The sequence below is a fragment of the Phoxinus phoxinus genome (assembly GCF_949152265.1).
Source record: "Phoxinus phoxinus genome assembly, chromosome: 8".
Lineage (NCBI taxonomy): Eukaryota > Metazoa > Chordata > Actinopteri > Cypriniformes > Leuciscidae > Phoxinus > Phoxinus phoxinus.
In genome coordinates this window covers 35,383,471-35,404,508 of record NC_136883.1, presented here as the reverse complement: position 1 = coordinate 35,404,508, position 21,038 = coordinate 35,383,471, and the positions used below count along the sequence as shown (strand labels likewise).

The 21,038-nt window shown below is 40.5% G+C and overlaps 2 protein-coding genes across 11 annotated transcripts in view; one reads left to right on the top strand and one right to left on the bottom strand.

Annotated features, from left to right (window-relative positions):
- The window catches only part of rasgrp4 (RAS guanyl releasing protein 4), a 29,004-nt gene extending 23,259 nt beyond the window's left edge, over positions 1–5,745 (top strand). For 4 of the 6 annotated variants that reach the window (XM_079620905.1, XM_079620904.1, XM_079620907.1 and 1 more), the window contains exons 16-17: positions 4,320–4,516; positions 4,676–5,745. In XM_079620905.1, coding sequence (XP_079477031.1) covers positions 4,320–4,516; positions 4,676–4,786 — 308 coding nt within the window. In that variant the 3' untranslated portion in view covers positions 4,787–5,745. The remainder of the gene's footprint in view (positions 1–4,319; positions 4,517–4,675) is intronic. The other 2 variants (XM_079620909.1, XM_079620908.1) reach the window with 2 other exon arrangements.
- A 45-nt stretch (positions 5,746–5,790) lies between these two features.
- On the bottom strand, positions 5,791–20,812 carry hnrnpul1 (heterogeneous nuclear ribonucleoprotein U-like 1). 5 transcript variants are annotated; one of them, XM_079620901.1, is made up of 17 exons: positions 20,648–20,785; positions 19,901–20,123; positions 19,773–19,819; positions 19,625–19,730; positions 18,153–18,354; positions 17,968–18,041; positions 17,739–17,878; positions 16,250–16,349; positions 16,055–16,167; positions 14,336–14,602; positions 11,865–11,987; positions 11,583–11,711; positions 10,760–10,925; positions 9,399–9,650; positions 9,171–9,313; positions 7,803–7,982; positions 5,791–6,598 (listed from the first exon to the last, which is right to left on the bottom strand). In XM_079620901.1, the coding sequence occupies exons 2-17, from the start codon at positions 20,097–20,099 to the stop codon at positions 6,500–6,502; spliced, it is 2,340 nt and encodes a 779-aa protein (XP_079477027.1). In that variant the 5' UTR covers positions 20,100–20,123; positions 20,648–20,785; the 3' UTR covers positions 5,791–6,499. The 5 variants fall into 5 exon arrangements, with proteins under 5 accessions (XP_079477027.1, XP_079477028.1, XP_079477025.1 ...); XM_079620902.1 differs by having other exon boundaries at positions 18,153–18,351; XM_079620899.1 differs by having other exon boundaries at positions 19,625–19,819; positions 20,648–20,812.
- Between the last annotated feature and the right edge of the window lie 226 nt (positions 20,813–21,038).

The window sequence follows — 21,038 nt, the reverse complement described above, 5'->3', positions numbered from 1 at the left end:
TTTCCTGTTGGCCACCGTAACTTCTGTTGGTTGCAATTCGCAACCTCACCACTAGATGAAAATTCACACACTGCACCTTTAAGCTAATGCACGTTTAAAAACCCTATGAATTAGCGTGATGAACCTTGGCTGAATGTGAATAGCATAATTCCCTTACTATTTAATAATAAGTACAATAGTATGTTACCATTCATGAAACTATTTAATGGGTATTTTAAGCATACAAAGATGCAGCAAAAATAGTAACAGCGGTATGCTATTTTAAAATGAACCAGGTATCCCCCCCCCCCCCCCCCCCCCAAACAGGAAGTTTGGTCAGGACATGTATAGAATAGCCAGTCCCTTTTTATTTTTAAAGTCAGCATGAAAAATGTAAATTCAATGTATTTTCTGAATGCATCATATTAATCTTATTGTGAGTGATTCATCCATGTGTATGTTTTATTTTGAAATGTCTTAATATTTTGGTGAAATGACTCTCTGGTGACGTGTCAAACATCATTTAGTCCGCTTAAACCTTTCTTAAATTCAACCTCAAGCTAACATTCAGATCTGCCTCCATCCAATGCACATTACACTTACCTGTACGTCAATACTTGTGTTACTTTTTCAACAGGCATCACCAACTTTCAGTTAGGTGTTAATTTCACATTCAAAATGCACTAAAGCTGTCATTCTTCCATAACACTAGCAAAGATTGTCACATGCATCAATGCAACTGCTTTGTGCTCACTGTGTGAAGCGTTTTGAAAAACCGACCCAAGTATCGAGAAATGTGTCCTAGTGATTGAAAAACTAATGGCATAGACATGAACTTTAAATTGCTGCCTGCTAGTTGTAAATAGTATTGAGGTGTTATAATTCTAGAAACTGTTTGATAAGACATTTGTGTAGTGCAGAATGAGTCATCAGTATATTCTTGATCTGTTTTCCTGGAAGAGCAAGACTAAAATTGAAACGTTGTATATCTGCTAAAAGTAAATTCATGTCAACGTCTATGAGTACACTAGCATACAGCTAACTTCAAAGCTAATACACATGGATTAAGAGCCACAGAAATCCTTTAAGTCTTCATAAAACGGAAGCTGTGACGGTATTGTCTTCCCTATTGTGATGTAAAACATCTCCTCGAGAAAAAAAAAGTACAGCGGGACTGATCGGATGGTTGTAGGGCTGGGCGATATGGCTGAAAACTGTATCACGATATAAGCGTTTCATATCGGTCGATATCGATAATTATTTAGATTTTTTATTACCTATTTAAAATAAGGAGCAGGAGAAAAATATATTACATTTAAAAAATATATATTTTAAACGTAACCTTCCTGTGATTATAATCCCCTCAGTTATAAATGTCGACACAACCATGTCTGTGCTCCAAAGGGTGAGCGCGGCTAAAGTGGTAAAACAAGTTTGTGGTATTACCAGTCGGGGACGACAGTCTTGCATAATTTGCAGATGATGCAGCGTCACGTTGCGCAACGCCTCGTATTTAAAGGGTAACTAAACCCCTGGTCAGAGCCTGACTCCACCCACTGGCAATATTTGAAAAATGCTGGAAAAGTGGGCAGAGCCCAGTGGAGGGGGGCGTGCACCTGAGACGTGTCTCTCTGGCCCTGTCCCAAATGGCACACTCCGGACTTGTGGACTTCCTCAGAGTCCACACTTTGGTGACGTCATGTAGTGCAGACCTATAGGGCCCTTGGTGCGAGTCCACGAGGGCGCATTGAGAGGTATTTTTGGGACAGACACGATCGCCACGCCGGAAATAGGAAGACGGTCCGGTTGTTGTTTAAATATTATATTTCTACATTTACATATGACTCAGTAAAGCCCTGACATTCGGTTATATTTATTTAATTAAGCATAATGCGATCGTAGCCTATTATTCAGTGCGCTATTTATGTTTATATTAAATATAAATATATATTTATATTTATGTTTGAGACATCAACCACTGGTTGATGACCATAATGTTTGTATAAACTGTAGGTAATAACTGGCAAAATGTACACATAGGTTATAAAAATAATGATATTTACACTTAAATATTTTCTTCTCATCCATGTTAACATGAGTCAAAGCTCCTCCCATTCGTTGTCTGATTGGCCTTTCGCAAATTCGCAAGGATTCCTGGGTAGTTAAAGTGCGTGAAGCCTGCATCCATGCGGGCTTCGCGGAAGACCGCTTCAAGGGTACAAAGGGGGCGCTGCTGAGCACACTTCAGAGCGTTAACATGATGAATGGGACGGCCTACGGACTCGTAGACTCAGCGAGCACGCGCAATTTAAGTCCACGAGACCGAAAGTCCACATCAAGTGCGCCATTTGGGACAGGGCCTCTGTAGGCAAGGGCGGGGTTAGCTGGTACCCTCTTACATCACATTGTACCACAACTGCCAATAGGAAAATTCAACTGCAGTAGCCACCGTTCAACCTGAAGAGGGCAGCACTCAGATGTTTTTACACCATATAGTGTAGAATTTAAACACTTTATACCCAAATGTCAAAAAAATTACTTGAATCAATGAACAGCATTAATAAAGCCCCAGTCTTACAGATCATTAACTAAAAAAAGTTGTTTTAGGGTTTAGTTACCCTTTAAAATTCGAACGCATTATTCTCTATGAGTGTACACCATAGACTGTAAAGGTGTACACACACCGCCATTCAGCGTCGGTCCGCGGTGCCCAGAAACGGCTCAGGACCTTGTTCAAAATCCTGCCGCGCCACAGAGCGCCATTTACATAGTTTAATATTAAATTGAAATTTATTTGTCTCAAATTAACTAAATGTATACTGACTTCACCCTGTGCTGCAATATACATTTAGCTTTACAACGATTTTACTTAGCAACGATTGTATTTAACTGTAGTATAGTACAATCATAACATAGTACATATATGATCTTAATTCCATAATGTCCTTAAACATAACAATATTGCTGGCCATAAACTGAGATAGTGCGTGTCCGGTGTGTGATACCTCGAGTTGTTTAGCGCGTCACTCCCTATGGTCATTCCTTACGTTGCTAGGTTACCAGAGAGTGAGTGCCTTTGTTCATGCAACCAAACTTGCTTCGCAACCTCTGGTTTCTTCCGACGAAGATTATTATTTTTTTTATCTAACGTTATATCGAACGCATTTTTTATTGATATCGATTACGTGTCTATCGCGATACATATCGTTATCGTTTTATCGCCCAGCCCTAGTTTTTAGTCATGCGTAGCCAGATCTTCAGACTGACGGCAGAAGGTCTGGACTTTTTTTAAATTTCAATATTAAATTGAAATTTATTTGTCTCAAATTAACTAAATGTATACTGACTTCACCCTGTGCTGCAATATACATTTAGCTTTACAACGATTTTACTTAGCAACGATTGTATTTAATTGTAGTATAGTACAATCATAACATAGTACATATATGATCTTAATTCCATAATGTCCTTAAACATAACAATATTGCTGGCCATAAACTGAGATAGTGCGCGTCCGGTGTGTGATACCTCGAGTTGTTCATATATGTACAATGTTAATAGTACAAAACAAGTCTGTGACTGATGCTATGCAAAAGGAGTTTATAGCTACTGCTAATTTTCAACTCCAGTCCATGGTTGGGCCTTTACACTACAACATTTACTATTTCATCTTAAAAACATATCTACAGACACACCATATAAATCACTTACATACACAAACCAGCTAACTACAAATGGGTATGGGCGTTTTATTGTCCAACGACATGTAAATCAGTTCGTTCTGTTTCGCGTCATGTTTAGGAGCGTGAAAATGTAATGTCGATATCCCTACAATAACAATTTATAAATTACAATTTAAAAGTCTTTGCCATGAATTTACATACTTTTGAAAATCCAGTGTTTAGTTGACCCTGATAAGCGTTGTAAACACAACAGCGTTCTTTTTCCATGAGGGGGTTTGGCATCACGGTGGCTTTGTTTCCAGGCGTACCGTTAAAGAACGCGACACATGCGTCTCCTGCTAATCCTGTAGAATTCAACCAATCAGATCACGACTTCAAAAATGCTGGATTGTTTCCAGTTAAGTGTGCCGTATGCATCAGACGTTCAGCCAGCGGTCCGTGGGCGTCACGTCTTGTGGTTTTCTGTTGCTGTGATCTCATGTGAGTGACAGGTCGTCCCGTCCTTGCGTCACTAAACATGCCATACGAGAAGACATGTTACAAGAGTGAGGGGATGTCAGCTATTTCGCATGGATGAATAATTTAGAACAAACAAAAAAATGGTCAATTTTGACTTCATGGTTGCCAGATGACTTATTGGCTCTGTTTTCCGGCCAGGTTCTGAAGAGGAAGCATTTGTCTTTCCTAATGGAAGCCGATCTGAAAGCTCCAAGGGCCAAACTTCATCAGACAGCGACGCCGAGGGGGCCACACTATCCGACAGGTCCACTCAGACAGACCCAGGAGTTTGGACGCCGGTGGCCAAGCGGAAAGATCGCCTTCATTCCCAGAAACAACACCCCCCCCTTGAAAAGGTATTGCCCTGAAGCACACAATGTTTTTTTTGTCTTGCATTCCTCACAGCAAACATAGAGGATGTTTTCAAAATTGATTGCATAGAAAGTTAAGTTCGGTCAGTGAGACTGGTTAGCATACACATCTTGAGACTAACGTTACCTGCCTTATCATCCCAGAGTGCCACTCTACCAGCAAGGGTGCGAGGTTCATCTGCCCCTAGTTCTCTCCTACAGGAGAAAATGGATGAACTGAAGCTGAACAAAGATAAACGAAAGGAACCAGACTGAAGTAGTCTGTGCAAATGGCCGTTTGTTTGTGTGTGTGGTGGAAGTGTTAAATACACTGGACAGAACAGACTGAAGAACATGTCCTCATCTTTCTCGCCAACTGTCTTGTTCTATTGTCTTCAACAGATTGTTCATGACGTTCATTAAATGTGATGAAATTCTACCCGGAAGGGATTTTATTTAAGGAATTACAGATGGTCCGCTTCGTCAGGGCTCTTTGAAACCCTGCCGGTGGATCCGTACAGTAAGAACTCTCTATGCACCAGCGTCAACTGCCAGCGAGGGCCGGTTAAATGGACCTCGCATCTCCACAAGTACTCAAAAGTGGACTGCACATCATCAACCTCACTACCACTCGTCTTTGAACGAGACCGACGGACTTTCTCGCCTTTCGCCGCGAAGTGCGAGGTGCTTTCTGCAAGCACAAACATCTACTGCCTTAATATTCACACTGATGAAAAAATGACCAACTGTATTGGACTTGAACAGGAAGAATGTGATTTCGGTGCTGATATAACACCCAGAATGCATCACTGTGCCTTATGTAATGAACAATTCACTGCGGATACAACAAAGGGTATTATATCACTGTTTATATCAGACAATGGTCCTGTCTCAATTCAAAAATGATCACAATCTACTTCATTAGTGATCGTGTCCATCTGGCGTATGGAAAAAGAGCGGGAGTGACATTAAGGGTCAATTAAAACGAACACTGTGGACCACTTTTGATTGTTTTTCTAACATGTTTCCTGTTAGATCATCTCCAACTTGAATGTCTGTTTTACTAAATCTTGAATTTAGGCTATAGATTTTTATTTATTGAGGAATGATAACTCTTAAGTATTTTCCATGATAAAGCACTGCCTGATGTGACTGAAATAAAAATGGCCGAAATGTGTTTTTTGTCCCATACGAATGAACGCTGGTTTCATTAAATTCTACATGTTGTGAGTGTGACAACACTTCATGTTTGAGTTTTAAACCATCAAGCAGAGCCACGGTAGTGTTTTACAATTTAATTGTCAAAGCAAAAATTGGTTTGGACAGGACAGAACAAATCACGTCCACGAAGAACACTAAACAGTTCAGAAATAAATGCGGTAGTTTCTCAGCCAGGATAGTTATGAACACTTAAAATTGGCTTGCGTTTTCTATTATCAAGAAGAGAAGTTATCAAACACAAAACTCTTCATCTTCCCATCTGCGATGCCAATGAGTATCTAAAACATTGAACTACAATTTAAACAAAAAAACTTTTTTTTTTTACACTCACGTCTCGTTAAATTAAGACTTATAATAGTTATATGAAAAGCAGCATTCCAAATTAAGTGGAATTTAGGCAAATCAAAACTTTGTTCAGTGTTGAAGAAGCATTTCAGTTTCTACACCTGCAGGCTGGTTCTGGTACTACAACATGAAGCACCTTCCAAATATAATATCATCTTTCACATATACTAGAAATCAGTCATATTACAATCCTTTATTTCAACCTCAGGGGTTTGATTGTATCTTGTCTGTTCATATCAGTGAATTTTATACGGAGTCATTTAGTTCCAAACAATCGTTGACTGACTTCTAACAGTCTTGGAAATGAATGTGTAAATGGTATGAAAGAGAAAATTAAATGATGTGGACGGACGTGTTTTAATAAGAGAAGCGTGGCATGGTGTGTGTATACGTGGTGTGATTACAGAGGAGCGTTGTTCCTGTTCACTGTGAGCCCTGCTGTCCAGAGTAGTTCCCATATTGACTGTAGTACTGGTTCCACTGGCTCTGATTCTGGTAATACTGCTGCCACTGCTGCGCATACTGGAGAAAAACATCATGCTTCAATGAAACGACAACTTTACAACAAGCTTTAGGAACTTATTTTCCAGATGACAACATGTGACGTCGTACTCAAAGCCTTTCACGTCCTCACTCTTAGTTGAAATCTCGTAATTGCGAGTGAACGCACCTATGGTTTTACACTTCAATCATCTGATCTAATAATGACAATTGTGTTTAAATGTAATAAGACCTAAAATTATTAAAATATTAAGGAATGTAAAAAAAAAAAAAAAAACTCAATTAACAGCTCTATTAATAACTCTATTAAAGGTAGGGTAGGTCAAAATTGTCTAAAAAAACTTTTATTCAAATTTGTTTAAACTGTCTTTATATACCAATACATAATTAAAATGCAAGTACTCTGAAATAGAGAGTATAAAAAACTGAGTGACTCTAGTGTATTTAATCTTTAATAAACACAGCTCATTAATTCCATTCACTCCCACCTAAAAACGGGTGCGCGACTGCGCGCAGAGCCAGTAATAGCGGTGGTAGTCATGGCGACGGAGAGTGACAGTCGCGCAAGCCAATCACTTGTTTCGTCCCGGTAGGATTTAATGAGCTGTGTTTTTTGAAGATTAAATACACTATAGTCACTCAATTTTTATACTCTCTTTTTCAAAGTACTTACATTTTAATTATGTATTGGTATATAAAGACAGTTTAAGCCAATTTGAAAAAAAGTTCTTTAGACAATTCTTACCTACACAACCTTTAATGTGGCATGCAGACTAATTTGAAACACTCAATCAGTTTATAATAATAAAGAATAGAAAATGCATTTACAGTAATGCACTTTCAATCTAAGGGGCTGTTTACACCATTTTTAACTAAAAAAGGCTAACTTTTTATGTGCTTTGGCTGTTCATTTACATGACAATAGTGTTTGCGGGCCTGAAAATGCAAAGTTTTGAAAACGGGTTTCAAAGTGCGTTTTTGAAAATGATAGCCTTATTGTCTCTGTAAATTACAAAAACATGAATTTGTGAAAACAGTGACATCATGCGCATGTAGTTGAGAGATATTCCTATTTTTTTTTACGATTTTACCAAAAGTAGCAGATTAGAAGCTTTTAAAACTGTTATTTGAAGGACAAATCAAAATAATTTTCATCTGCCACAAATGCTTTCACACACTGTAGCTAAAGTTGTTTTTAAACCACAGAACATTCCTTGTAACTCACCTGTTGATACTGTTGATTGTAGTTTTGCTGGTTATATGATTGTCCAGATCCTTGACTGTCATGGTAACCTTGTCCATAACCTGGATATTGGCTGTAGTTGCCATAGCTGTAGCCTTGGTTGTAGTTTCCTTGGCCATAGTTGCCCTGGTTGTAGCCTTGATTATAACTCTGATGATAACTCTAAAAAATGTTTGGGGGGAAAATAGAAAACAAAATAAAACAAAAACAACAACAATAAATAGATAAATGCACACAAACATCTCATAAGGTCCCAATATACTCCCAGTAACGTTCATTTTTGTCCTTTAGCAAACATCCTGACGCCACCCACACTACTGAGAGCGACGTTTAGATGAACATGTAAATATGTGCTGCACGCTTTTTACTTTCAAAAACACAGACAAAAAAATACGAAATGTGCTGTGATTGGTTAGCACTGGCCCAGTGTGTTGCGATTAGCAGCACGTATCGAGTGTTCGGGTCTTCGGGAAATGTCACGCACCTTACCATAACCACGAGCTCTCCTCACATGTAAATATTAAGGATGGCGACGATTTCAAACCAATTCAAGCCTGATTCAGATTTAAAGGAACACGCTGACTTTTTGGGACTTTAGCTTACTCGCCGTATCCCCCAGAGTTAGATAAGTCCATACATACCCTTTTCATCTCCGTGTGTGCCGTAACTCTGTCTGACGCACACACCGCTAGCCTAGCTTAGCACAAAGACTGGAGGTAAACGGCTCCAGCTAGCATACTGCTCCCAATAATAGACAAAATAACGCCAACATTTTCCTATTTCCTATGTTGTGATTTGTATAGTCACAGCGTGTACAAATAACAAGGTCACATGAGACACAGCCATCTTCTAACCGTATACATACTGGGAACTATATTCTCAGAAAGCGAAGCGCTGCTACTTCTGCGGAGTGATTTGCTCGCAGCGCCTGAGAAGCCCCGCGGTGAAGAGACAAGAGTTCGCTCAAAATGTTGTTGCGCTAATCACTACGCCCAAGTAGCAGTTCTTCGTCTTCTGAGAATATAGTTCCCAGTATGTATACGGTTAGAAGATGGCCGTGTCTCATATTTTGTCACTTATTGGGAGCATTATGCTAGCTGGAGCCATTTACCTCCAGTCTTTGTGCTAAGCTAGGCTAGCGGTGGGTGCGTCAGACGGCACGTTACGGCACACACAGAGATGAAAAGGATATGTATGGACTTATCTAACTCTGGGGGATACGGCGAATAAGCTAAAGTCCCAAAAAGTCGGCGTGGTCCTTTAAGAATGTTAACAAACAAGATGATCGTCCAGAACGGATTTCATGCACAGATTCAATTTCACCAGGACATGGCTGTGAACATCACTCACTTGGCTATTTCCCTCTTTGCTATAGGAGCCATAGCGGTTGTTACTGTAGGTTCCTTCAGACTGATGTCTGCTGCTGTATCCATCTCGCCCGTCTCTGTAATTTCCTCCCCAGCGGTTCTGACTGTGACCATCACGGTTATAACCTGAGAAAGCACAGAGCAAGATGACAAAAACACCAATGACAGAATTTTTGAATAAGTGATCATGACACCCATAAGGTCACTCCACCTCCCCTATAGCCTCCTGCAGGAGCTCCTCTGTTCCGATGGTCTCCTCTTGACCCCCCGTGGTTGTCGTACTGCTGGTGGCTGCTCTCACGCCTCCGGGATCCCCAGCTGTCCATGCGTTTCTCAGGCGGAGGCCCGGCCTTACGACCCTCCTCATTGTACCGTTTCACCAGCTCCTCTGCCTCCACTTTCTGAAGCTCAACAAAGATCACTTCATCCAGGAAGTCTCCAACCTCTGGGACCGCAAAGTTGGCTTTAAAGCCATGGAAAGAGGAAATAAGGTGGGAAAATCTTTATTAAATTTTGAACTCACAGAGAATATAGCTATGAGGATGACGGAAAAATATTTAAATGAGAAGAAAAACATTATTTAAAAACATCACGTGAGGGAGACAACACTACTGTAAACCAAGTGCAACATCAAAAAGACTTCTGGAACTAAACCAAAGTGTGTTTATTTGGACTGGTAGTGTGAATTATTATTTTATTGGCAATTTTAAATGTTATTGCACTGTAACACACAATGCTTGATTTGCAGCGTCTGATGTTTCATTAAGACACGTGAGTGAGAGCTGGACGATCAAAAGGACCCAATCAAACCGAGGCCCTGTTTACAGCTGGTGTTAAGATGCGGTTTGGTCGATCGGATCACAAGTAGACGAGGGAGACACAAACCCGTTTACATCAGGTGTTTTAATCAGTGTCTTTTGTCCACTTTCAATCACTTCTGTCCTGATTTCTTCGAGCGGAGGGTCTATGGGTGTGTAAAAGTTGAGATTTTTCAGATCTTTCGATCTAATGGATGAAATAAGCTCACGCAATTTACATATGAACCCGACTGGACACGACAGGAAAACACACGGAGAGCATCAGCTTTAGTTTCTGCTCTGACAGACCAGCCGAACGCTGTGAATGTGTGTTAGACATCAGGAATGTTTAGAGAACATTGTGTTTGGTACGTTTTTCATCTTTAAACTTAAGTCTCCAGCCGACAAAGTTTAAATCCCGTGGGGCTAGCCGCTTCCCATAATGTTCACTCATTAGATCAGTAGACGGAGAGTCGGCGTCTTTTGTGGCCGTTCGAACACATTCGACCACATGAGTGTTTACACTACGAAAGTGGTCAATAGTGGACAAGTTTTAGACTCGGTTTACTCCTGTATTTAGCGTCGTCCACTTGTGATCCGATCGACCAAAACGCATCTTAATACCAGGTGTAAACAGGGCCTGAGAACAGGGGTCCGAGAGATAAATCTGTTTTCTATGATGAAGTAGTACATGTCATTAAAGTTTAATTAAAGCAAGCAGAAGTTTAATTTTTATAATTTCTGATGTTGTTGTTTTCCATAGCAGCGTTCTTACCTTTCATTTCTAAGACAGCATGATCGGGCACATCCTTGCCCTCCTCAGTTTGCTTTAACGCTCGCTCTTTTAAATCTTCGTCCGAGGGACAAATTACAACAGCCTTGCGTTGAAAGCCTTCAAAAGGACGCATTTTTCGTCTCTGGGCTGATCCATATACATTTGTCTAGAAATCGGGACAAGAAAGAAGCAGAAGCTGTTTATTATTTTTCTTTTGCGTGCTGTAAAAATGTGTTTTCCTGGAACCCTGCAATGAAGTAAGAGTAGTTTTTCTTGCAGTTTTTTTTTTTTTTTGCAGAATACAGTTGCCAGTCCTCTATTTGAGTCCTTAATACAGTTACATTCAGTTATTTACGAGAGAGCCGCTCTGACATACTAGAACTGTCCTGAAAAGCCAAGAAACTAGATTTACCGCTTACCTTTTTACTGAAACAAACACTACAACAACAACCGACAGGATAACAGACATCTCTTTATAACCACGGATATTTCTTTTAGAATTACCATTGCAACAAAATGTGTTTTTCTCACTCATCACCAGGCTGAGAATACTTGTCTTAATACAGTAAAGGTCTACTAATCATTATCAGAGAGACTCACAGGACAATTCAAAATAATGAAAATGCTAAAAAGAACATGATGTTTTTCTGACACTTCAGTTTGTCCTTTAATACAACATTCAATCAAAGGCTGCTGCATCTACTCTATCATATGAAGGATAAGATAAAAGATGATAGATATTTATCCAGAAAGATAAATAAATAAATTAGAAGAAGAACATAAGAGCTCATTCACAGGAATCATGGGAAGGTGTTTGCTGTACCTGATCCAGGATGTAGTTTCGTTTTTTGCGGGCGGCGACCTGGATCAGTCGGTTCAGACACTGAGTGGCCTGTTGGATCAGGATATCCCAGCGTCCGGCGTAGTTCCGCTGCCGACGCAATCCCATCACCTAAGAGACCATAAAAGAGCAATATAAGCAACATACACTAACGTTCAAGAGTATGAAAAATATATACATGTATAAATATGCAAATAAAGTAAAACATTTTTTATCTTTTCTCAAATGAGAACCATAAAACACGTTTAAACCTGCTGATCCTACCTTCATTTTCTCCATGATGGCGTTTGTGCCCAGGATGTTGAACTTCTTCTCTGGGTTCATTTCCGCATGCTTAGAGGCCCATGTGGTTTTACCGCAGGCAGGAAGACCGACCATCATCAGGACCTACAGACAACAGCCATATTCTCGATTATACATCTTTATTTGAGACCATATTCACTAGTGTTCAAGATTAGGGTCATGAAGATATTTTAGTTTTTGAAAGAAGTCTCTTATACTCACAGAGACTGAATCTATTTGATCAAAAATACAGTAAAAAACACAATATTGTGATTTGTGAAATATCACAATTTAAAAAAAATAACGTTTTTTATTTGAATGTATTGTAAAATGTAATTTATTCCTGTGATCAAAGCTGAATTTTCAGCATCATTACTCCAGTCTTCAGTGTCACATGATCCTTCAGAAATCATTATAATATGATGATTTGATTCTCAAGAAACATTTCTGATTATTATCAATGCTGAAAACAGTTGTGCTGCTTAATATTGCTGTGGAAACCGTAATACATTTTTATGCTTTGATGAATAGAGAGTTCAAAAGAGCAGCATTCATTTAAGATCTTGTGTAACACTAAATGTCTGTTCTGTCTTCTTTGATCAATTTAATGCACCTTTGCTGAATTGAAAAGCATACATTTAAAAAAATTAAATAAAACCGAAAAATCGAACAGTAGTGCATCTGTGTACTGTAAGATTTAATTGTCAAAAATGTCAAATCAGACAATGTTTAAACAATGATACAAAAGCTTACCTGCAACGATAAAGTAAAACATCAAATCTAATGGTCACACGACCTGTTGAAGGGTCAGACTTACAATCCCCTTTTATATTATATAACAAAAAGGAATCATAGTTTCTTAAATCTATTGCATTTCTTCATGAATTACCGTCATGGCCAATGTCTGTGTCTGATACCTGAGAAGTGAGTGAGGTTCTGACCCATGTCAGGAATATAGTAACAGTGTTTATTTATTTAGCCTGGCTAATGTGTACAAACAACTGTGCCTAAGGTCATGAAGGTCAATAACGCACCAAAGTTCACCAGTTCTGAGTGTCATTGTTTGCCTGGAGCTGCTGGCGACTAACAACAAACTCTTGCTTGCATGTACTGTACAGTATGTTCATTTTTTTTGCTTGGCTTCAGCTATGATAAAGAGTCATCCACTCTTGTGCATTTTGGGTGCGGAGCAATGAAGGCAGGGATGTGTTTGTTTGGGTTGATTTCAAATATCAAGTGTTTCTCAGAAATCACTTACTGCACCTTTAAATAAGCACATTTGTGTAAAGAACAGAACACCATGTTTGGACGTTACTAGAATTATTCTTTTGTGAACCTGTATAAATGACGTCAACTGATCGTCCTATAAGTACTGGTGATTCTGTATGCAAAGTTAGTTTGAGGTTGGACACTCTTATTTTCTACAGCCTCTAATGCCTGGTTCAGATTACACGATTTTGGCACGATCTGTTTGACGTAGGGTGTCGTGGGGATTCGTAAACGACAACGGGCGTCGGGACGCAAGATTTTATCGTTTCATCTCGTAAAGTGTCATAGTGGACGACAACCAACATCGCGTCTGCGATGCTTTTGATATCACGATAAAAAGACCAGCATGTTTAATTTTTTTCTGGTCCTCCACGACGTGTTCTGTCAAGAGTGAGTGAGAGTGAGTGAGTGAGTGAGTGAGCGAGCGAGAGAGTGAGCGAGCGAGTCTGCGCAAGTGAGTGTTTGTGCGGGAGTTGAGTGTGTGTGTGTGCGCGAGTGAGAGTGAGTGAGAGTGTGCGCAAGTTGAGTGAGAGTGAGTGTGTGTGAGTGAGCGAGAGTGAGTGTGTGCGAGCAAGAGTGAGTGTGTGCGCGCGAGAGTGTGTGTGTGTGTGTGTGTGTGCGCACGAGTGAATGAGCGAGAGTGAGTGTGTGTGAGTGAGTGTGTGCGAGCAAGAGTGAGTGTGTGCGCGCGAGAGTGTGTGTGTGTGTGTGTGCGCACGAGTGAATGAGCGAGAGTGAGTGTGTGTGAGTGAGTGAGCGAGAGTGAGTGTGTGCGTGAGTGAGCGAGAGTGAGTGTGCACGAGTGAGTGAGAGAGAGTGTGTATGTGTGTGCGTGCGAGTGAGTGAGTGAGCGAGTGAGCGAGAGTGAGTGTGCACGAGTGAGTGAGCGTGTGTGTGTGTGTGTGTGTGTGTGTGTGTGAGACAGCACGCGATGACTGGTCAGAAAGCAACGTGTAGTCTGACATGTTTCTTGTCCACGACACGACGATTTTAGGAGTCAAAATCGCGTAATCTGACACAGTGACTATCGTAACAGACAAAAAAATAGTGAAATCTGAACCAGGCATTAGATAGTGTGGAGAACTCTCAGTCAACTGACTAAACTTCAGATTTTCATTAGACATATTGGTTTAGGGTCAAACTGTGTTCCTCAACTCTGTATGGAGTGAATTAGGAGAAATTACCTCACAATCAGATTTGTTGGCAGGACCAACAGTGCCTCTGACCCTGTTCTCCATGTCGACGGTCCCGATGAATGTGTATCCCTCTGGCAAAGGAAAGAAAGGTTCCTCCTGTTGGCCAAAGTTAAACTGGACAGCGCAGTTCTTCACCAGGATATGAGGATACAGCGCACGACCAGCCAGCTCTTCTTTAGATATGTGAAACGCCACATCAAGCCACTTCCCGTTCTTTGAGAAAGCCATTTTAACCTTCTCATGGCTATCAAAGTCCTGTAAAAGACAAACATATGAGACTACAAGTTTATTCATCAAGTCAACTACTTCATTCAAGTAGTTTTATGTTCGTAATTTTGCTTTTCTATCATCATATACTCATCCTCAAGTTGTTTCATACAAACCTGTATGAATTTCTTTCTTCTGCTGAACACAAAGAAAGATATTTTGAAGAATGTCGATAATCAAACAGTTGATGGACCCCATTGACTTCCATAGTAGGAAAAAAATTAATACAATGGAAGTCAATGGGGTCCATCAATTGTTCAACATTCTTCAAAATATCTTCCTTTGTGTTCAGCAGAAGAAAGAAATTCATACAGGTTTGAAACAACTTGAGGGTGAGTAAATGACAGAATATAATTTTTTAAGTGAACTATTCCTTTAAGGCATCCTAGAGTCCCATCCAAATTAGGGATGTTAACCGATGACCGTTTGACCGATGGTTGACCGTATCAACGTTAACCGATCAAAAAAAAAAAGTGATCTCTAAATTAGGCTATTATAGACAGTGGACTAAACGCTACTACAGTTAGCATCTCATTCCAAGATCTTTTTGTGTGAAGTGAACAAATCCCTCACACTCAATTATTCATAACTCGCCTGTTTTTGTACTTAATTAACCAATAAAAACATTTGGCGCGAGGTCACAGCGTTTGGGTTTGTACGCTCACAAGGTTTGCGAAAAGTAAAGACTACAGGCTAACACACTCGAGGTTAGAGCCAGGGCAGACGACAGGAGGAAGCGTGCAGAGAAGAGTAGTGTGTGGGACCATTTCAACGAAAAGAATGACAGATGTAAGTTGCAACTTGTGTGATACAGCGCTTAAATATGGAAATACATTACATCTACATTTCAGTGGTAACAGATAAGGTGATGATGATCATCATCTTTCTTTATTATTGTTAGCACTACCTCAAACTAAAGCGGCGTCTCTTCGGTTCGGAGCTGTCATTTTCTTAAATGAGCCGCGGCAATGTTTCAAATGAGCTTCTAACGCTAGACAAACGCCTTTATTTTCAACGCGATCACCTTGTACCCAAACTATTTCAAAACTAAGGAGCCATTTGTCCTCCGATTACATACAAGCTCCTCGAAATAGCTGTTATTTCAAATAGCGTAGCATATATTAAACTAATCGGTTAACCGGTTCCAACCGGCTAATGAGGCTCGGTGGTCGGTCAAGAAATGTTTTAGTTTTTTCCATCCCTAATCCAAATGCTGTTCAAACTAACTAAAATGAGAGCAATTTACCCAATATTGATGTGTTTCTATGCTTAGAATAGCAACATGCTAATGCCACACTCAATTCCCATTCAAGTTTCCTGTGCATAATTCCTCATTGGACCAATTCACATTTAAATGACTGGATTTTGCAGGGCCATGGTGAACGTGACAGCACCTTTAGAAGTCAGCTGACTGATTAGCAGTAGTTAAGAAGCACTCACAATATAACATCCAATGACATCGCTTTCACCAAACTTCTCTCCGTAATCTTCAAATTTGCAGCTGGAAGACTTCTTCCCAGTTCCGCCATACCCGTAAGAGAACGGCTCCTCCCCTGAAACAAAGTCATTTCTTAACACAAGTCTCAATAAAGATGATTTGTACAACAAACCCTCAGTGTCCGAGTGCTTCCTCACCAAGCTGTGTGCTGCAGGAATCCAGAGACCAGCCGACTCTCACGACGTGCGGGTCAGGCTCACTGCTGGGAAGATGCTTTACTGGGATATTCTCCAGGATCTGAAAAAAAATAATAACTTATTCTGATTGACAACTTAATATTATACATTTATTAAATAATAGTCATTTTGGGGGGCATCCATAGCAGACTGTGAGTGGCCTTTGATGACAACATGCCCAGTACATTATGGGTATTGACGTTTTCCAACCTATTTAAGAAAAGGATGACAACAGGCTTTTTTTAGCCTTACTACTGTATAGGCAGACAAGTTTAATTGAAAGCCCATTTTGCCAGAGGTGAATTACCCATTTAAGTTGATTTAAAAGTTAACCATAGAGAAACAACAAAACTACACTCAAAAGTTTGTGGTCAGTGTGATTTGAAAGAAATTGAACCGATTAAAAGGACAGTAAAGACATTTATAATGTTACAAAATACTTGCTGTTCTTCTGAACTTTCTTTTCATCAAATAATCCTCAGAAAAGTGTATCACTGTTTCCACAAAAATATTGAGCAACACAACTGTAGTCAACATTGATAATAATAAAAAAATGTTTCTTGAGCAGCAAATCTGCATATTAGAATGATTTCTGAAGGATTGTGTGACACTAAACACTGGAATAAATGAATACAGGACAATTTTCAAATATATAAAAATAGAAAACAGTTATTTTAATTAGTTATAATATTTCACAATATAACTGTTTTACTTTATTTTGATCAAATAATGCAACCTAGGTGAGCATTACCGTGCGTTCACACCGCCGCCGCCCAGCCAACGACGCCGTGGAAAGATTCGTGGACGCTCTGACGTAGATTGAATGCTTGTTCTTTTTTAATACTTTATTTAAAGGGGCCGCAAAGCAAACAAGCATGTCCATTGTTATTTTTGCAGAAAATTAATCGATGGAAAGAACTTAATTATAGTGACATGTCTGCTAATGAAATAAAGCAATTAAAAGACATTTGTGTGGTGTGGCTTTTGTGTTCATGGTTAAGTGCTATTCTAATGTGCATTCCCTCTGAAAAACAAGCGTTCTATCGCGAAAATCTTGCCTATAAATAGTGTTGCGAGCCTTCTTATCAAATTAAAATGATCAACCTCTCCTCTATTTTGCTTGGGAACTGATGTGGTCGGAACCAAAGTTTACAGGACTGCGTTTCTTGGTATCCTCTCAGACGGAGGACTTCTACATTCCGATTGGTTGCCGCCGAACCGCGTCATAGCTCATTACCATAAAGTTGACCTGATTTCAACTCTCCTCGCCGTTCTCGCCGTCCAAGACGCGCCGCGTCACCCTCGCCGGAGCTCGCCACCAGCTCCCAGTGAAAATTAAAGACTTCTGGCCACTTTGACGCTCTCGCCGGCGGCGGTGTGTGAACGCACAGTTAAGAGACGTCTTTCATTAACATAAAATAAAAAAAAGACTAAACTTTAGCACGTGTACCTTCATCTCATAGCACACTTGGCCCTTGTTTACACCGTACGTGGCCCGTGCTCCAGACCACAGGCAAGCAAACCCCTCGATGGTCAACGGATATCCACTGCAGCGATCCCGAGAGACTTTGAAGTGCAAGTCACAGTTATCTGTTGAGGTTAACAGAGAGAATTACACTATCATGACTATTTTATAGATAATAATAAATCAAGATTGAATAAAACACGCTCTTACGTACAAGTGTCAATGGCCACTAGTGTGCCATCAAAGTCTTCCTCGTCCTCTTCAGCAGGAGGCAGAGGAGAACGGGACCTGTGTCCGAACAGAAAATCACAATGTCGATCTACCAGCACTTGTTAATCCGCATCAAGTCAAAATCCTAATGCTGATAGGACTATAACAAACGCTCTGTGGTAAGTTCACCTCCTGTCTTCACGGTGTTCATAATAGCTGTAGCCGTGGCTCTCATCATAGCGCCTCTTGTGGCCATGATGTGCATGTCCGTCCGGTTCAGTCTTGGATTTAACAGACTGCCGGCTCTCCAGATCTTCTCCTTCACCGTCAGGGTCAGATCGCTGCTGCTCCGGCTTTATCTCATCTTCATTCTTCACCTTCACTTCTTCTGCTGTGAAACAATCAATATTTAAAGGAACACTGCCCTTTTTTTTGGGAAATAGGCTCATTTTCCAACTCCCCTCGAGTTAAACGTTTTACCGTTTTCGAATCCATTCAGCCGATCTCCGGGTCTGGCGGTAGCACTTTTAGCATAGCTTAGCATAGATCATTGAATCTGATTAGACCGTTAGCATCTCTCTCAAAAAAATGACCAAAGAGTTCCGATATTTTTCCTATTTAAAACTTGACTCTTCTGTAGTTACATCGTGTACTAAGACCGACAGAAAATGAAAAGTTGCGATTTTCTAGGCCGATATGACTAGGAACTATACTCTCATTCCTGCGTAATAATCAAGGAACTGCTGCCGAACCAGCAGCGCAATGATGTTACAAACTTAGTGACGGTCACGTTGGAAGTTATCGAGCTGGGGACTATTTTCAGGCGCTGTGTAATATCATTGCGCTGCTGGTACGGCTGCACAGCTCCTTGATTATTACGCAGAAACGAGAGTATAGTTCCTAGTTCATTCATTAATCACATATTTACATTTTTCTTTTCTTTTTAAAGTAACGCAATAGTTACTTCCCCTGGTAATTAGTTACTTTTGTAATGATATAACTCAGTTGCTAACTTTTTTAGTTACTTTTTGTGTGAAGTAACTGGAAACTATAACTAATTACTTTTTTTACTTACCCAACACTGCCTGTATATGATAAAAACGAGCCAAGTCACATACCAGTGGGACACATAATTCAAAATTGAGGGTGAAATGCATTCAAACTTAGCCTGGGAAAACCCAGACCACTCTCAGTTGTAACTGAGTTAGGGTCTGGCAAAGCTCCATAGACAATTCATTTCCACAGGGGCGTCACCAACGGACGTCGGATAGATCTAAAACCAATCAGAGCGATGAATGACATGACGTATGCAGAGCGACGGAGAAACATCTCGAGACTCTCAGCAATTCTCTGTTTGTGTTAATGAAAATTACAATTTTAAATCGCTTGAAACGGACGCGATAGCTGATTCGAACGAGTGATGTTGTGATGTTCCACGGCGGCATCCATCTTTGTAATGTACAAAATCTGCGTCACCGTCGCTGCTCTGTCGTCATCGTGTAAAGCCCGCCCCAACGTTTCTGATTGGTGCCGCGATTTCGACGGATTGGAAATGGGTTTCAATGGGCTCTTTGCCAGACCCACTTGCAGAGCAAATCTAAATTTGCCGGAAGTGGTCTGGGTTTTCCCAGGCTAATTCAAACTCCCAGTCGCAGTGTTACCTTCCTTGCAGATCGTCTCAACGGTCGCCTGCTGTCCCTCCACAGTCTCAGATTTAGTTTCGTCTTCAGGGTCTTTAGGATCACCATCAGAGCGCTGTTTCTCACCATCAGAGCGCTGTTTCTCACCATCAGATTCCTGTTTCTCACCGTGCATCTGCCCTGGATCCGACCGCTCATCATTCCCAGCCTCAACACCTGTCACACATGAGATCACAGATGCATTATCATCCTCATTAGATCAAAAGCATTCATCTTCATGCACACAAACTCTAGTACCTGCTTCTGTCTCCTCATCACAGGTGTGTTTCTTCTCATCCTCATCACAGGTGTGTTTCTTCTCATCCTCCAGAGCCTCCTGCAAACGCTCCACCAGATCCGCTTTAAGGCCTCTGGTCTCCATCCCTCGCTTCTGCAGCTCTTCTTTCAGCTCGTTCACCTTCAGTTTCTTCACATCCACACTCATCATGCATGACATAACGTGGAGCCCTCGCTCCCAATCCTGCTGATGGAAGACAACTTCTATGATTATCTCCAGAACATCAATAATGCTTATGCATTGCATATCCCACTGTGATTTGGAATATGTTAGCTAGTTTTGAGCTACTGCCCACTAAAAAACAAGCTAATGAAAAACCCTAATGACCAGCTCAGACCAGCAAGACACCAGTTGTTTGAAAAACCAACTACTCCAATTTCGGATCATGTGTATTTTGCTGGTCCAAGTAGAAACCAGCTATGGTTATTTTCCAAGCAGGGTGGGTCACTCATTCGCACAGCTAACTGGCTAAATCACGTGCACACTTCAGTTGTGGAGTAAATGCATGTGTAAACACACAGATCTAACTGTTACTGTAATCCAGCCAATGCTTTCACATATGATGCGATATAAAGAGAAATGACACATGCATTCGTCTGGTTTGTCAAACTGCGGATTCTAGCTAACTGTGCTCATGTAAATGGACATTGATGATTTCACTGATGCAAACTCTGAAATGTCAGTAAAAACAGAATAGATGGACTCACCAGAGGAAAAGCTGTTGTTCAGTTGAGGAGTGTGTGAGTTGTGTAAACACACAGCACTAGAACAGCGCGTGCTTCAGTGCAGGTCAGACTCAGCAGAAGAGAAGAGTGACTGAGACTGAATGATGTCCAGTGTTTGAGTGCTGCCTCCTACTGGACACATCCAACGGGTTGTAGTCATGAGACTACATCTTTATGGACGGACAGACTTTCATTTCCTATTCCTTTACTATTTAGTTCATCCAGCACAGCGAATGTTTACCAATAAATGCAATTCTACCCAATAATATATACAATTATATATTAATCTAAATACATAGGCTATCTCATAAGTAATGCAGGTATTACAAGTAACATGAGTTACGTAAGAGATTACTTTTCAAGTAACCTAACT

Bases quoted from the DNA above. Each gene is read 5' to 3' on its own strand.
- hnrnpul1 (XM_079620899.1), bottom strand. From the start codon at position 20,099: ATGTCATGCATGATGAGTGTGGATGTGAAGAAACTGAAGGTGAACGAG. The intron at 17,879-17,967 runs GTACGTAAGAGC...TAACCTCAACAG, and splicing joins ACTAGTGGCCATTGACACTT to ATAACTGTGACTTGCACTTC. The intron at 10,926-11,582 runs GTACAGCAAACA...CCCGATTTCTAG, and splicing joins GAAACTACATCCTGGATCAG to ACAAATGTATATGGATCAGC.